The sequence below is a fragment of the Arvicanthis niloticus genome, chromosome 4 (genome assembly GCF_011762505.2).
Source record: "Arvicanthis niloticus isolate mArvNil1 chromosome 4, mArvNil1.pat.X, whole genome shotgun sequence".
NCBI classification, from domain to species: Eukaryota; Metazoa; Chordata; class Mammalia; order Rodentia; family Muridae; genus Arvicanthis; species Arvicanthis niloticus.
Genome location: NC_047661.1, coordinates 67,458,290 through 67,475,436, shown reverse-complemented (window position 1 = coordinate 67,475,436; position 17,147 = coordinate 67,458,290). Strand labels below are relative to the sequence as shown.

At 53.4% G+C, this 17,147-nt stretch overlaps 1 protein-coding gene across 1 annotated transcript; it reads right to left on the bottom strand.

Annotated features, from left to right (window-relative positions):
• Positions 1-5,871: 5,871 nt before the first annotated feature.
• Positions 5,872-15,333, bottom strand: Nes (nestin). The gene is made up of 4 exons (XM_076932660.1): positions 14,417-15,333; positions 13,294-13,418; positions 11,473-11,546; positions 5,872-11,269 (listed from the first exon to the last, which is right to left on the bottom strand). Exons 1-4 carry the CDS (start codon positions 15,200-15,202, stop codon positions 6,270-6,272), a joined length of 5,985 nt encoding a protein of 1,994 aa, XP_076788775.1. The 5' UTR covers positions 15,203-15,333; the 3' UTR covers positions 5,872-6,269.
• Positions 15,334-17,147: the final 1,814 nt, after the last annotated feature.

The window sequence follows — 17,147 nt, the reverse complement described above, 5'->3', positions numbered from 1 at the left end:
TGATGAGGTCACTGCAAGCTAGGAAGAGGATGACCAGTGCCGGAAACAGCCAGAACTCCATGGACTCCTCAGTGCAGCCTTGCATTGGTTGAAGTGCCGTCCTGATGGAAGACAAATCATGGCTGCAGGTCCTCACACTTGGCTCACTCAGCATTGAGGGCCACGGGGACGCACGCCTTATGCCCATTAACCCACCTGGTCATTCTTGGTTCTTTTCTAAAAGGACCAGCCGACCAGGACAAAAACAAATGGCAAAGGATACAGATTCAGAACACTGAGTCACAGACAGAGGCTTGGGAAGGTAGCGCTGAGGACCTGAGACTCTCCTGGCCCTTCCTCCCTAAAAAAACCACCGCTTTCTCAGACCTCACCACCTTCACCATTGTCCTCCTTCCTCCAGCCCCTGGGCTCATCTGCCTGCCCACACAGCCAACCCAGAACAGCCAGAGAGTACTAAGTGGTTCTTAAGGATCTACAGGGAAGAGGAATAAGCTGGGGCCAGAGTGGACCCTGCTTTATCCTTATCCGGCTGTAGTTGCCCCTTCAATGCATTCTAGAGCTTGTCGGAACATTTAGCTGGAACTGTAAGTGAATGCAGACCCAGGATGATGGGGCCTGAAAAGCAGCAGGCTAGAGAAAAGCCAGTGTCTGCCCTTTGGGTGCAGAACTCACTGGGGCTCGATGGGTGATTTCTATATAGCATGGTGGGTTTGTGGCACTGGGCTCTCCCGCCCTCTCTCCAAGGTTTTCATCATCAAGTCTCCCACTTGGCACAGGTCCACCATCTTCTCTGCTCTGTGGATAAGGAAAGTTCCAGTAGTAGATGGTAGACTAGAACCACAATCCTCCACCACCTGCTGGGCTTCTCTGGCAGGGCAGCAAACAGGAAGCCTCCTCCTGGCTTGTTGGGCTTCCTGGGGAAGGGGGGGGGAGGAGGAAGGAGGAAGGGGGTGTCCTGGAATGACTCAGCAGTGCCCTGGATGGACAGTAGCTAGTCAGTACCTCAGAAGTCACACATGGAGCACCAGCATACCTCTTTGGAGACATGGAGTAGGGCCACACCCCCAGCCATTGCTGCCAGCCGCACCGTTGGGACCCTGTCGTGTGGCTCCGCACTCAGCCTCCTCCACATATGAGTAGAGTGGGGTTCCCAACAGGATGTCTTGTCCCCCGGATTTAGGAGGTATTGGAAGAGAGACCCACCCAGGGCAATAGGTAGGGGCTTGAGCATTGCCCTGGGGGCGCTTGGGAGCCTGTGACTTGGCCTTCTGCCAGGTTCCCCATGCTGCCTCTGGATGCTCTGACACATTCCACCTCCCCGTTCTTCACCATACCCTTGCCTCCCACAGCACTGCCCTGACTTCACTTGGGGTCTTTGTCCCAGCCGGGAGGCCCTGTCTGTAGGCCTGACTCCTGCGTGGAGAGAGAAAGGCTCCCATTGTCCTAGTGTCCACAGTGACTTAGCAGTTCCCAAAGACTTCTAAAAATGCACCACCGCCTGTCAGAGATCTTTTTCAGGCTCTGTAGTCAGATCCTGGCCCAGAGTGCCTGCCGAGGTGCCCCCTTTCTCAGGGCCTGATGCAACTGGTTTTCCCTTCCCCAAACGGAGGTCCTTCCTGATGCCTGGCTTCTATTTGGCTTACTGCAAAATAGCTAGCTTCCTCCTTGGCAGAAGAACTGAAAAGTTCAGGGATAGAGAGTGAGGAAAGGCTGGGAAAGCGAGGCAGATAGGATGTGAGGATGCTCTCCCACTCAGCCAGTGGCTCAGCTGATAGGCTAAGTGGGTGGACCCTGAGCCTCTGGCTACCCAGATGCCTTGGTGTTTTAAGTGGATTGTTAACAGAGAGAAGGCTTCTGACCACTTAAGACTGGAATTAAATACTGCTTGTATTTAATACTCTGAAAGGCAAGCCAAAGCTCCCTGGCCCATGTTCTGCTGACTCCAAGAGGCATCTGGAGAAACTACATCATTGACAAGATATGTCACTCCATGCCTCAGTTTACCCTCATTAGAGTCAGCTGAAGTTCCCTCTACTGTCCTGGAGAGACTGAGCCATTCTGGATGGCTGGGAGGAGGGGAGAGAGGTAAGAGAAGGGAGAGTCAAAAGGTCCATTAGTGGGAACATAGGGCCCCAGAGAAACCTGGGGGATTCCAGGGCTAGCCAAAGTCTCCTGGAGAGGCACCCCTCTGGGGCCTAGGGCCAACAGATTGTGAGCAGCTGAGCCACAGCTGCAGGGAGGGGGTTCCTCGACAGAGGCCTCCTGGCACCTGCCTCAGTTTATTTATGGAGCCGCAGCTGAGTGATAAGAGTGGGGAGGGGGGTTGGAGCTAGGGAGGGGAGTCCATGATTGAAGGGGACTCTGAGAGGGAAGAAGAGGGTGCCAGGACCTGGAGTTCAGACACCTGGGCCCTATCCTTTGGGGACAGAGCATACAGAATGGTCGTTAGATTACAAAGGGGCATTGAAATTGGAGCCCCTGGGCACCTGGGCTGCAGAGGGCTGAGGCTAGAGGCATGTCTACTATTCCTGACATGTTAGCAGATGTTGAATTAGGAGGTGGGTAAGGGGGTAAGGGACGAAGAAAGCAGGGAAGATAGAAGAAACACCGGTTCCATTGCCTGCCAGAGCAAACTCCTCGTCTCCTCTGCCCCAGCCAAGCGGTGCCCATGGTCCTGCGACAGCTTCATGCTCTAGTGTGGCCCTGAAGTGGCTCCTGGGCTCACGGACAGCTGCTGGCAGCCGTTCTTCACTACCTGAACCAGGATAGTTCAGGCTCTTCTCCCTCCTTCCAGGGGGACTCGCAGCTAACTTCCAGCCTTCCTGCTGTTGTGTCCACCCTGGAATTTAGCCCTCCCCTGACAGGTGGGATGGCATACAATAGGAACTTGGGTCTGTCCCTACGCCAGAGTCTTCTCTGGTTTTCTGGGGTGGGTGGGCTCCCCTTCTATGGATATAGTACAGAGAGCACATTCCAGACTAAATGAAACTACATTCCTCCATCCCCCACCAGAGAGGTTGGCATCGCTGACAGCAGCTGCAACAGCACAGGTCAAGTGGCAGCAGCTGGCGTCCCAGGGCGAGGCTGGGGTGTAGGCTGTGGGCAGCACAAGAGTGGAGAGGGGGATTTTCTTTCAGACAATGAATGAATCCTGGGTTGGTTTTTTATTTCCCCCAGAGGCTGATTGCTGGGGAGGGCCGAGGATGATGTCATCCATCTGAGACCTGTTCTGAGTCTCTAGGAAGAATTCCCTTCACCCAGGTAGAAAACCCAGGATCTGAGGAATCAGGGGGCCCAAGAGAGTCCCACCCAGAATGGGTGCCCGCAGCAGGAAGGTGGAGGGAGGGCTTTAAGAGGCCACGATTGTGCCTTTGGCTGTAGTACAAAGCCTAGACTTTGATTTCCTTTGGGGCTCTGGCAGCTACAGGGACAGCATCAGGCTGGGCTGGAGGGAGCCTCTGCCCCTGACCTCTCCCTTGGAGGCGCCTCAGCCTGCTCAGCCTTATAAGGAAGTGCCCCAAACAAACTGAGGAAGCCACCTCCGCTGCCCCCCCCCCCAGCCTGTCTCCAGCTAGCTCAGAGGCTATATTTACCAAAGGAGGCCCCAGAATAACCTCCCACTGTCTCATACTGTGTGTGTGCTAGGGAGTGTTTCCTCTCTTGCCCCCACCTCACTCCTGGGGTCCTCTACCCTCAGAAGCATGTACAGTTGTCACTCATTCACACTGTACTCAGGGGACTTCCAGGTCCTTGCCTTCCTGAAGCATGGTAATGCTGGAACCTTCTGAGAGACCTTGGCCTGTTTTTGCCCCCCTTGGGCCACTACTGGGGGTCCCCAGGGTCTCTGTGGGCCTCTCCTCACTCTATAAGGCTCTGCTGAGATTTCCATTCTTGTCCCTGCTCTCTCCTGAGTCACATGCATACTCTGCTGTCACAGTTCTCTGCTTGGTTCTCTGTCTTGGAAAAGGGCACCCCACGTCCCGTTGTTTGTATGCAGCCCTGGGACATCTGCTGTTCTGTGTCTGGGTCTCCCACACAGCTCCCAAGAGTTCACACTGCTCCCCCATCTTACTGTCCCCTCCTGTACCTTGGCCTGTGCCTGCACCACTGACAGGCTCCTGCTCGACCCTTCTCAGGAATCAGAACTCCCAGCAGTGACACCTGTGCATAAACCTTTCAGAAGTTATTTTTCTTAGGAAGAATCCATGCTTCCTGGCTTCTTGATGAGGACTTTGCCCCTCTGCCAGGGCTTCCTGCAGTCTCCCCAAGGCCTTCTCTGCTTCCTCCTCCCTTCCCACCACTCAGATCTCACTTGTTCTAGGTTTCTACACATACACCCCCTAGAGACACCCCCCACCCCAACACTGGCCACTCAGAGTAGCCTGCCCTGCTCTGCACCCTTACCCAGCATGCATCTGTCTCCAGAGACCATTTCAAGATGGTGGCCTTTGCTCAGGAGCTCCTATACAAAGAGCAGTGTTGTAAGTTGTCAGTGTTCCCAGAGCCTGCTCTGTATGAACAGTCAGTAGAATAACAACCACATTAAGGTGAAGATCACAACCAGGGGTGTCCCTGACACTGTCTAGATCCTGCTTCTCTTATACATACCTCCTACTGTATATCCTTAGGGAAGTCCTCAGTTCTGTCTAACTTACATCCTGACTCCTGTGTCATAGGGTCATTAGCATCAGTGGCCAGCTGGGATAACTGTAGAGGACCACAGGCTTGTGAAGAGACAAGAAGGGGATCCGGTACAAGGCAGGGCTAGTTGACTTAGCTCTGTCCTTGGTGTCCACCCAAGCAGTGGTACTGAAAGGCCTGGAGAGAGAGAGCAGAGGATGTCTTGTCCTATTAGAGGGGCAGGCTTTGCCTGCCTGATGCCAACATGCTGGTCCCTGCCTGTCAGCTGGCAAGTGAGACAGGAGGACCTTGTTATTAGGACACAGGAAGGAGAGAGAGGAGGCTTGGGCTGCCAGGAGGGTGGAGTAGGAGAATCAGCATCCTGGACCCCCAGGGCAAGGGTGTGGATGAAATGGACCCCGGAACCAGAACATGAAGGAAGGGTGTGTACAGAGGAGCCCACAGTGCCAGCTAGCTAAGACAGCCCTTGTCCACCCTCCTTGGGAACTCTTAATCCTAAGGAAAGGGGCCTGCTTGGCACTTGTAATGGCTTTTTGTGAGGGCCAACCAGTCCCTTCCCCTTCAGAGTACCTAGGTGAGCATCTGGGCATTGATCTTCCTCTCAACAGAGTTTACCTAAGAGGTACTTTTTCTTTGTCCATACTCTGCATAGATGTTCGGAATGAAGCCTACTGTTGGGACCTGAATCTGAGTCACTCCTGCTCGTGCACCTGGCAGCTCTCTGACATTCTCCTGGCCCTGCTGTCCTTTCTTCCCTCTCTCCTGCTTCAGTGCCATGGGAGGCCTCAATTGCCAAAAGCAGAGGCTTCCTCTGGCCCCTCCCCTGTTCTGCCAAACCACCCAAAGCATAGGACAATCCAGCTTCCTCTGTGTGTGGCTGGGTTTGAAGTTCAGAGAAACCGTTGACCTGAGGCAGCACAGCCAGACTAAAGCAGGCTAGGCCTCTCTCCTCCCTCCCCCACTCCAACCCAGTCACTCATCACAGGCCAGACAACTGTTTGGGTTTGGGAACCAGGGGGCTAATTATGCTGGAGTCACAGAGGGGCTAGTTAGGAGGACATTCAGTGAGAGGGCCCTGTAATCAGTGCTGTGGGAGAGATGACAACCTGGCCTCCCCGAGAGGCAGCACCTCCGGGCCAAGCTCGAGCTCCCTCTCCCAGCCCCTCCACTCCAATACTTCTCAACCAGAAGAGTCCCCTGAAGGCTAGAAGAAAGTAGCCAGACTTTGTAGGTAGGGATAGCACTTTATTCAAGGGAGGACGAGCAACAAGAAGATCTCAGCAGGTTGAGATGAGATGAAAGGTCAGTCATAAATGCTGACCTCAGCTCCTCTGGGCATACACCAGACCTTGTGCAGGTGACACTACTGTAGACAGGCAGGGCTAGCAAGCTCTGGCCAGAGCAGCGTTCATGGGAAAGCTCTGGGCCCCAGCCTCTTCCAGCAGGTGAGCCACAGAACGGGGTGTAGAACTACAGGGCTTAGGTGACCCGAGCCTTCAGGATGATCCAAGCTGGATCTCACCTCTCCAGAACAGATACTACAGGTCAAGTTATCAAAGCTAAGCGTGCTGGCCCATCGCAGGGAGGGACATCCCCACCATTAAGTCCTCAGTGCCAGAGGGCAGTTTCTAGTCTTCCCCCGAGGAACAGGAATCTCCATCTGCTCCACTCAGAGTAAACTTCAGGGACTGGCTTGGGCCTAGATGCACAGGAGACCCTCCCAAAGGGCCCTTTAGGGCACCCACCTCCTGTTCCAGTAAAGGGAATCCTTGGTCCTCATCCCCATCCAGAACCACCTGGCCCTCAGAATGCGCTAGTCCATTCTCCATCCTCCCATTCACTTGCTCTGACTCCAAGTTGGGGTCCTGGCCACTGATATCAAAGGTATCTCCTGCCCCTGGGACCATGCTAGTCACCTCTTGGGGAGCATCTAAATCGTCAGTCACATGACCTTCCCCCTCCAAGGAAGCAGACTCACACCCCTCTGACCCAGAAGGCTCAGCACTGTCCTGAGACACTGTCTCTAGGGCAGTTACAGGAACATTAGCCGTGGCACCTCTCAAGCCATCATCCCAGAGACCACTGCCACCCACAGATTCCTGTTCCAGGTCCTCTCTTTGGGTGATATCCTGGACTTTGACGCCTCCACCAGAAGGCCCTGACCCCCACCATTGAGCCCCTGACTCTGTTCCGTCCTCATCAGCGTCTTCTTCCTCTCCCTCCTCCCCACTCTCTTCCTCATCAGCAAACCCATCAGACTCCCCATCCTGATTCCAGCATGCAGGCTGCAGTTCTGGGGGCGCTTGGCCCAGACGATCTGCCACCTCCTTGGGAACCCCTGGAAGAAGAGAGGCCTCAGTCCCTAGATCCTCAAATTCCTCAGATGATAGGTCAGAGTCATGGCCTTGTTCTTCCTCCTCTGGTGGATCACTGAGGCCCTGGGCAGCCAGGACAGCATGACCCCAGCCTTCCTTCCTGTCCTCCCCTTGAGGGGAAAGGCTCTGTTCTCCAGCCAGGTCCCACTTTGGGGAGGCAGGAGACCTCAGGTAGAGGCCCAGGGGAGTAGAGTCAGGAAGAGTTTCCCCTAGGTCATCAGCTTCACTTTCTTCTCTGCCCTCCTCCCAATCCTGGAGGCCCTCTGGGATCTCCCCAGGACCAAATACCGGCTCCTCTTCTACCCTTCCCAGTGCTTCAGACCCAGCTTCTGGCTGCCATCCAGCCTCCTGGATCCCCTGTGCCTGGGGCTGCAGCTCACAGGCATCTGTCAGGATTGGGATGGGTGAACAGGGTTCCATGAGCTTGTGACCAGGGACCGTCAGTGCTGTCTGTGCGCCCCCATCTTCCTCTGTCTCCAGGGGCCTGGGCTGAGAGGCATAGCTGCCCTCGTGGTCTGAGGTCTCCAGTGAGGCCTCCTCTACTTCCCAGCCCTTCACGGACTCAGACTTTTCACAGCCCTTGCATTCCAGAGCCTCACTGCTAATCTTGGGTGATTCAAAGATCCCTGAGTCCAGAGCACCTGCCTCTTTTGGTTCCTTTCCAGGGCCTTCCAAGCCCTGAGCTATCTTTGCCTTCACACTTTCCTCCCCCAGGGATGGGTGAATGGCCTCCTCCCTGGCAAAATGCCTTGGGTCCTCTAGCCCTACCACTTCCTGCTCGGGTTCCAGTCCAGCTCTGGCAGCCTCTAACCCAGGGGTCACCTCTACAGAGTCTCGTTCACCTGCTTGGGTTCTATCCTTATCTTGCTCTGTCACCTCTGGCATTCCCTGAGCAACTGGGACCTCTAGGGCCACCATCTGCTCTGGTTTTCCCTCCAGGATGTTGAGGGCCTCAGCAGGGACCCTCTGCTCCTTGGGCTCAGAGTTCTCCAGACTCCAGGCCTCCCCCACGACATTCTGCAGCAGCTCCCCCTCCTCTACAGCTTCTTCTTCCCCATCTTGCCCCCTCAGATGCAACTCTGCCTTATCCTCAGTTTCCACTCCTGTGGTCCCCAGAGGTGCTTCCTGACCCACTGCTCCACCCTCCACCACATCCTCCCACCCCTGTTGATTTTCAGACCCAAGCAGCTCCTGCTTCACCTCTCCCAGAGACCCTAGTGACTCTTGGTGCCATTCCCTCTCTAGGCCCTCTTCCACTTCCAGGTACTGACTGTCCTCTACCCCTCCTGGTGATTCCACAGTCTCTAGGTTCCACTTGCCCAGAGATCTCAGTTCTTGACTCTCCTCTTCAAGGGGTGTCAGCATCTCTTGGTTCTCAACCACACACCCCAGTGGTTCTTGGGTCTCATCTTCTAGAGGTTCTATTGTCTCGCTGGCCACTTCGGTAGACCACAATGACTCCTGAGCATCTACTGACTTCCTTCTTTCCAGGTCCTCTTCTGTAGTCTCCAGTGGTTCTATGTTCTCTGTTTCTGAAGACTTCACTATCTCCATACCTTTTTCTTTCAGTAACACTAGTGACTCTTGATTCTCTTTGTCAAGAGATCTAACTATTTCCTGTTTTTTTCCAAGAGGCTTCAGTAACTCTGGATCCACCTTTTCTGGTGGGCTCGCTGCAATCTGCTCATCCCCTACAACCCTCAGGGTCTGTTGGGTGTCTTGTTCAAGTTTCTGTTCCTCTTGGTCCTGGGCTGCTAGAGATCTCAGGGACTCTGGATTCTCTTTTTCCAGAAATCCAAAAGTCTTCTGGCTCTCATCTTCAAGAGACTTCCCTGAGTCCCAACTCTCTTTCTCTAGCTGGCTGTCAACCATCTGGTCCGCTTTTTCTACAGAACTCGGTGGTTCATGGTTCTCTCCTTCTAGAGCTCTCTCCATTTCCTGCTCTTCTTCTGGACACCTCGGGAACTCTTGGCTTTCTTTTTCTAGATGGTTCACAATCCACTGGTCTTCCTCTTCTGGAGGCCTCAATGAACCCCGGGTCTCACTTTCTGGTGGTATAATGCTCTCCCCATTTCTATCTTCAAGAGACCCCAGGGTCTCGTGAGTCTTGTCGTCTAGCAGGCTCTTTATTGTGCGGTCATCTTCTTCCAGATACCTCAGTGGCTGTGCATTCTCTTTTTCTAGAGGTTCAAGGGTGTCCTGGTTCATTTTTTCTAGCAGATTCACAGTCCTCTGCTCCTCCTCTTCTACTTCTAGAGATCTCAGTGGCCTCTGGTTCCTGCTTTTTAGTGGTACAATGGTCTCCTGGTTTTCATCAAGAGACCTCAGAGATTCTTGATTCTCTCTTTCTAAAGGCTTCCCAATCCTCTGGTCCTCTTCTGAAGATTTCAGAGACTCCTGACTCTCCTTTTTTATCAGTCTCTCAAGCATCTGGGCCTCTGCTTCTTCACACCTTAGTGGCTCCTGATTCTCTTTCTGGAGAGGACTGAATGCCTCCTGGTCCTCTTCTTCTGGAGACTTCAGAGACTCCTGACTCTCCTTTTCTATCAGTCTCTCATGCATGTGGTCTTCTGCTTCTTCACACCTTAGTGACTCCTGACTCTCTTTCTGGAGAGGACTGAATGCCTCCTGGTCCTCTTCTTCTGGAGATTTCAGGGACTCCTGACTCTCCTTTTCTATCAGTCTCTCAAGCATCTGGGCCTCTGCTTCTTCACACTTTAGTGACTCCTGATTCTCTTTCTGGAGAGGACTGAATGCCTCCTGGTCCTCTTCTTCTGGAGATTTCAGGGACTCCTGACTCTCTTTTTCTATCAGTCTCTCATGCATGTGGTCTTCTGCTTCTTCACACCTTAGTGACTCCTGATTCTCTTTCTGGAGAGGACTGAATGCCTCCTGACCCTCTTCTTCTGGAGACTTCAGAGACTCCTGACTCTCCTTTTCTATTAGTCTCTCAAGCATCTGGGCCTCTGCTTCTTCACACCTTAGTGGCTCCTGATTCTCTTTCTGGAGAGGACTGAATGCCTCCTGGTCCTCTTCTTCTGGAGACTTCAGAGACTCCTGACTCTCCTTTTCTATCAGTCTCTCATATATCTGGTCCTCTGCTTCTTCACACCTTAGTGACTCCTGATTCTCTTTCTGCAGAGGACTAAATGCCTGCTGATCCTCTTCTGGAGACCCTGGAAAGCTCCGATCCTCTTTCTCTACCAGTCCCTCAAGCATCTGATCCTCAGCTTCTGAACATCCCAGTGGGTGTTGGTTCTTCTCTTTAAAAGTCAATGATTCTAAGTTTTCCTCTTCTGAAGACCTCACTACTTCTTGATTTTCCTTTTCTAGAAATGAAACTGTCTCTAGTGTACCTTCAGGAGACATTAATTCTTGACCCTCAATTCTTGGGTCTTCTTTTCTTAAAGGCTTAGATAGTTCAGGAACCCCATTTTCTAGAGTTTTCTCTACCTCTACATTCTTTTCTTCTAAAGACTTCAGTGGTGTTTGTTTTTCTTTTTCTGGGCCTTCTAGTGTTCCTAGGTTCTCTTCTACAGATGAATTGCAATTCTCCTTCCCTGGTGTCTCACGGCTCTGGATTTTCAGAGACATCAGTGGCTCCTCTCCTAGAGCCTCCAAGGCTTCCTTTTGCAAAGGTCCCTGGGAATCCTGGATTTTGTCCATGTTCAGACCACTTTCTTGTGTTTCCTGTGCTAAGCTGTTCTCTACTTTTACCTCTATGGCTGCTTCTTTCTTTACAAGTTCCCACATTTGCCCTTCTTCTTCCTTGAATATGCTAGAAACTCTAGACTCATTGAATTCTCCACCTTTAGCCTCTAAAATAAGGTGATGAGGGTTGACGGTTGGGGCTAAAGAGGTTGGACCATCAGGGAAGTGGCCCAGCTGCTTGCCCCCAGGCTCCTCTAGTTCTGGGAGGACACCAGTAGAACTAGGCACTGTGGCCTCAGCCCAAAGAGGCTCTGAAGCCTGTTGCCTCCCAGCCTGTGTCTGGAGCAGGGAAAGAGGGACATCCTGGGCTCTGACCTCTGCATTTGTAGGACAGGGAGTCTCAGACATAGGTGGGATGGGGGTGCTGGCCAAGGTGGGGGTTCTAGCCTGAAGGAATTCCTGTGTCTTCAGAAAGGCTGTCACAGGAGTCTCAAGGGCATTAGGCAAGAGGGAAGGGAAGGATGTCGGGCTGAGGACAGGGAGCACAGATCCCAGGTGCTGGTCCTCTGGTATCCCAAGGAAATGCAGCTTCAGCTTGGGGTCTGGAAAAGCAGAGTAAGAAACACTGTAAGTATGTCCTGACCTCACCCCAGAGCAGCCCTCACATGGGCCATTTTGTCTGACTCCACTGGCTAGACTGGGAACATCAGTATGGTTGGGACCAGGGAGGGAAGACTTAGACTGATGCTGCTTAGGGAAGATCTTCCAAGGAGAGATTCTAGGAGCATTTGGATCCGGCTCTTACCAGGAAAGCCAAGAGAAGCCTGGGAACTTCGTCCAGGTGTCTGCAACCGAGAGTTCTCAGCCTCCAGCAGAGTCCTGGTGGGGACAGGGAGGGATGGGGTCAGCCCCAGCTGAAGTTGCATGTCCTGCCACTGCAGGATCACTCTTTATTGTGACCATTGTCATATGAAAGCCACACAGACATATATCCGCAGATATATACTTGGTCAACTCATATTTGAGACACAGGGAGACCCCACATGCAGATTCCCACAGTCGGATGCAGGGCCAAGTGAATTGCTAACACTTAGATCAGACTCCTCAGATCAGTCTCCGCCTCCCCACCCAAGGCCAAGGCCGATGACCTCATCCTCTGGGAGGGAGGCTGATTCTCATGCTAATTATTGCCTTTTGTCCACACTACCATCTGGAGGGCCCGAGAAGGGGGGGCTCCTCAGGGGAAGTGGGAATTCTCAGGCTGTTCCCATGGGATGGCTCTCTCCTCTGCCCCCAGAGCTGGTGACAGACAAAAGCAAATGAATTCAGCTCCCCTTCTCCAAATCCTTTTCAGAACTCAAACACCAGTGGTTACATTCCTCAGAGCTGCCTGGACCCTTCCCCTCAGAGGACTGACTGGGGCTAAGGCCCTCATCTTAGGATCACAAACCCTTCAGGGCAGAGGTCTTAAGGTTCATGTCCCTACCCCGGTGGCCTATGGAGCTGATTGGAGGAGATGAGGGAAATCAGTTCGCAAGGGATTCAGAACTAGTCTCTTGTTTCCATCCATGGCCTCTGAGCACATCTGGTTCTCAAAGTAGCCTTTCCTCTGTCCTCACGCAGCATCCTGCCTTGTGCATTCAGTCCTTCCTAGACACTCGCTGGCTTTCCTTCTCTGGCCCCTACCCTCCAGCTCCTCTCCTAGACCTGTCTCTGGTCTTGGCTCTTTGCCAGTGGATTCTGGAGAAGGGGACATCCTGTCCTGGCCCCATACTCTGGGGGGATATCCTCAGCCTTCAACAGTGGCTCTCCATCTGGGGACTTTTCCCACAAGAGACACAACACAGACTGGAGCTATACACATACCAACAGAGTGGTTCCACTCAGCCTTCCTGAGGCAACCAAGAAAGGGGCAAGGAGCTGGGCAGGGCCATGGACACTGGGGCTTGAAAGGAAGCAGAAGGCTAGGAACCCAGCTCTTACCCCAGACACAGCGGAGGCCCAGGCCTGGTGGCAGTTAGCATGATCAGGCAAACCTGCAAGGTCTCTCTTCTAAGACTGCCCAGGTGTCCCCAGGATGTTGGCATAGACACTGGAGATTGCCTGCCTTTCAAAGAATTCAAGTGCAGAAACCTGTATCCTCTCGTCTCCTGCCTGAAGACTGAGCTGCCTCTTTAAGCATTACCATCTCTTCTGGTCCTGAACTTCAGAGGGGGCAGGCAGGCTCAAGTACATGCCTACAAAGCTGCCAAACCAGACAGTCTGTTTGATCTCTAGCACTCATAAGCCTCCATCACAGACAAATACGTTACATAAATAAATGTAATTTAAAAGTTTTAAGTAAATCTGAGGGCTAGACAGATGGTTCAGTGGTTAAGAGTACTTGCTGCTCTTGCAGAGAACAGGGATTTGGTTCACAGCACCAATGTGGAGCTGCTCCTAACCTATAACTTCAGCTGCAGGCAACCCAATGCCTTCTTCTGGGCTCTTAAGACACTTGTACACAAGTGGCATATACACAAATAAACATAAATAGAACAGTTTTACAGAGCGACAGCTGAGAGTCACGGAAAGTATGGAGCCAGGTTTCTGGGCCCTTCAGCCAAGAAGAGTCAGCACTGTGTACCTGTATGTAGCCACCTCCAGGCTAAGAGACATCTTGAGGTGTGCCAGCTGCTGCCCACCTTCCAGGATCTGAGCGATCTGACTCTGTAGACCCTGCTTCTCCTGCTCCAGGGCTTCCACAGCCAGCTGCAAAGCAAGCCGGAAGGGTGAGTGGAAGGGGCCTCTGCACTGGGCTGATGCTCCTTACTGCTCATGTCTTTGTAGGACAGACAGGCTCCTGTTCCTCTACCCGTGTCTTCCCTGCCTGGAGCATTGCGCTGGACCCCCAGACAAGCATAGGGAACACTCCAGGCCTCTCCTAGACCAGGCTCCTCTTGAGGATGCTGATTAAATGGTAACACATGCTATTGAAGCTCTAGCTTCCACGGGAAGAGATGGGGTAAAGGAGAGGAGATGGCTTACACAGCAGAAGAGGAGGTAAAGTGAAAACAGAAGAAAAAAAGCAATTTATCAGGAGTTGGCTTGGGAGGACTTGGAAGGAAAGCAGTTGGGCCATCACTGCCCCCAGCTCCTCATAGCAGGCAGGGTTCCTCCACTTCCCACGTGTTCTGGAATCTTTCTCCCCCAAGAAGAGTGGGCAGGTGGCCATGTCGGGACTTCTGTCTGGACCAGGCAAGAGGCTGTTTTCTCAGCTGTTGGTCACATCTGTGCAGTATAAGGGGGAGGGTGCCCCAGGCTTTTGGAATGTGCTTCAGGGAGCTGAGAAGCCTTGACACAGAGAGGGGATGGTGGTCGGCGGTGGCTCACCGCCCCGCCCCCCTTCCTTCACTATGGTTGCTAAGGACCTTCTGGTGCTGAGGGAGCATGGGCTGAGCACGTTCTGATTGACAATAGCATAGGGAAGGGCGCAGGGAGTCTTCCTAGAGGGAAGCTGCCATTCAAAGAGTGAGGAGCTGCTACAGTGGGTATCGGCCTGCGGGCCTTTCAAGCGGGCTGTGCTAGGAGGTCTCAGAATTCCATCCATCCATCCTGCCTGGACAGGAAAGTCTAGGACCTGAGCTTGCTCTGGACAGGGACTCCTGAATACAGTTGCCCTTGGCCCCCACCCCTTTCCTGAAGCTCTCTTGTCATCCTAAGGACTTCCTCGTGCTTGGTCTTACCGTGGGGTCGGTGACTCTCCTCACCTGAAACTTTTCAGTGGCCTGCAGCCGGTCCTGCCAACGGCCTTCCAATCTCTGTTCCAGCGCCTCTCTGCGCTCCTGGAGGCTGTCGCGATCAGCCTGCAGCTGCTGCAGCTCTAAGCGACTCTCCCGAGCGCCCCGCACGGCTTGGCCCAGCCGCTCGCGGGCCTGGCCCAGCGAGCTCTCCATGTGAGCCACGCGCTCCTGGTAGTCACGCACCGCCCCGCGCCACACTTCGCCTAGCCGCCTGGCCAGCTCCTCGACTTCGGGGGCCCGGACGGGGGATCCGTGGGGCGGCGCGGGGGGCCGGCGCGGCACACAGGCGGCCTGGGCGTTCAGGTGCGCGCGCTCCTCCTCGTGTGCGGCTCGCAGAGCCTCTATCTCGCGCTCCAGCTCGGCCGCCTGGGTGCTCAGCCAGCCCCGCGCACTCTTCTCCGCCTCCAGCGCGCGCCGGCTGCAGGCGACCTCCTCGATGGTCCGCTCCCGGGCGAGCCGCACCTGCTGGCACCGGCCCGCCACGCTCTCCAGCTCTTCTGCAAGGTTGTCGCGCTGCACCTCAGCCTCGTGCTTCTCCCGCCAGCGCTGATCGACGAGGACCCGTAGAGCTGCCAGCTCGTCGTCGGCTCGGGCTCGCCAGGAGGCGTCTCCGGACTGCGCCCGGAGTCCCCCAAGCTCGGCGCTGAGCAGCTGGTTCTGCTCCTCTAGCGTCTTGACCCGGGTCAGATAGGCCTCCAGGCGTCGATTGAGCTCCCACATCTGAAAAGATTCTTCCCCGACGCAACCCTCCATGTCGCTGGTCTGGCCCCACGAGGGCGAGTGGACGAGGAGCACTAGAGAAGGGAGTGGCCCTTGGAGCTTTTAAGAGGGAGCAAAGGAGTAGCGGCAACGGTGACCCAGCGGAAGCGGAGGATTCCAGCAGGGAGCTGGAGCGAGGGTATTCATACTCCCGCCGGCCGGGCGGAAAAGGGGCGGCCCCTAGGCCTTAACCCTTTAGAGTTCAGTGCAACACGCAGCCCCGTCCCTGCTTCATCCGGGCGCAGAAGAGAAGAACCAAAGTGCAGCCTTGCTCTGGGGTATCCCGTCCGGTGACTTTCTGAGAGAGGCTTGAGATATAGCCAGACACCCCGGAACACTACTGAATTGGGCCTGAGGACCTCATTTCTCTACACATCCATACTCAAATCCTCTGAGCACTCAGCTTCTCATTTATAAAATGGCTTGGTGTTGGAAACCTCATGAACTGTTGGAAAAACGGAATGTGCAGTGTTTTGGGTAAAACACTAAATATTCACCCCCAAGAGAAGCAACATTGCAGAGAAACATTGCCCGAAGCAAGAATAATCCACTGGTACTGGGAGAAGCCTCCCAGCGCTCCGAAGGCTGAAGTAGGACTGAGGCCAGCCTGGGCAGTAAGCTCCCCGCCCCCTTTTCTTTAGATGGTTGGTATCTCTATGTAGTTCAAACTGATCTCGAAATCGTAGGGATGCCCTTGCCTTAGCCTCCCCAGTGCTGGGATTAAAGGCCTGTGCCAGCACCCCTGCCCAGCCAGCCCAGTTGATATTAACAGACATAATAACCACAGAGGTTATTAACCACAGAGGGACGTAACCACAGAGGGACGTCCTCCCCTTCCCCACCCCGCATCAGGAGAAGGAGAATGGCAAGAACCTCATCGGCTCATGAAAGCTTTCCTCCTTTGTACACGCTTGTCATTTACGTAGTTAGGAAGTTAGGCGGCTCTCAGGGGAGCCCTCTGGTGGCTAACGATGAAGTCTGAAAAAGAAAGAAATGAAGCTGTGGGTTTATTACAAGAGACCCCGTAGGCTCAAATGTTTGAATGCTTGGTCCCCAGTTGAAGGACCTGTTTAAGAAGGATTGGGGGGTGTGGCCTTGTTGAAGGAGGTGTGTCACTGAGGGCAGGTTTTGAGAGAGACTGAAGTAGCTCTCTCTGCCTTGTGTATGTGCATTGAGATGTGAGCACTCAGCTGCTGCTCCAGTGCCACACCAGCCTGCCTGCCGCCATGCTCCCTGCCATGATGTTCGGGAACCCACATAGTGAGGAGAGAACTGATTCATGATGCACCTGTACGTACACACACACACACACACACACACAGACACCAATAATAACAATAACAAGTCTAAATTCTTTTAAATTGCTGTTTGAGTCGATGACTTGAGTTTCATCAAACTTCATTCACTGAGGCCAGTTTAATTTCTCTCTTTTTTTAAATTAATTAATTAATTTTGTGTATATGAGAATGCTGTTGTTGATGTCTTCAGACAATACCAGAAGAGGGCATCAGATCCCATTACAGATGGTTGTGAGCCACCATGTGGTTGCTGGGAATTGAACTCAGGACCTCTGGAAGAGGAGTTGGTGCTCTTAACCACTTAGCCATCTCTCCAGTCCCAGTTTAATCTCTTTAATCCCAGCAGTAGAGAGACAGAATAAAGCCACTCTCTGAGTTTGAGGCCAGCTTCTATATAGCAAATGAGTTCCTGGCCAGCCAGGATTACATAGTAAGATCCTGCCTCAAAAGGGAAAAAATAAATCCTTCAGTGAATTTTGGCTTGGGATTAGAACAAAATTTCCAACAATTTCTGAAATGGTCCTAAACATACTTCTGCTCTGGGTAGAATCATTCATACAGATTGGCATTCCCAGCACCGATACTTACAAAATCAGGATATCTGGGCTGGAGAGATACTCAGTAATCAAAAGCACTTGCTG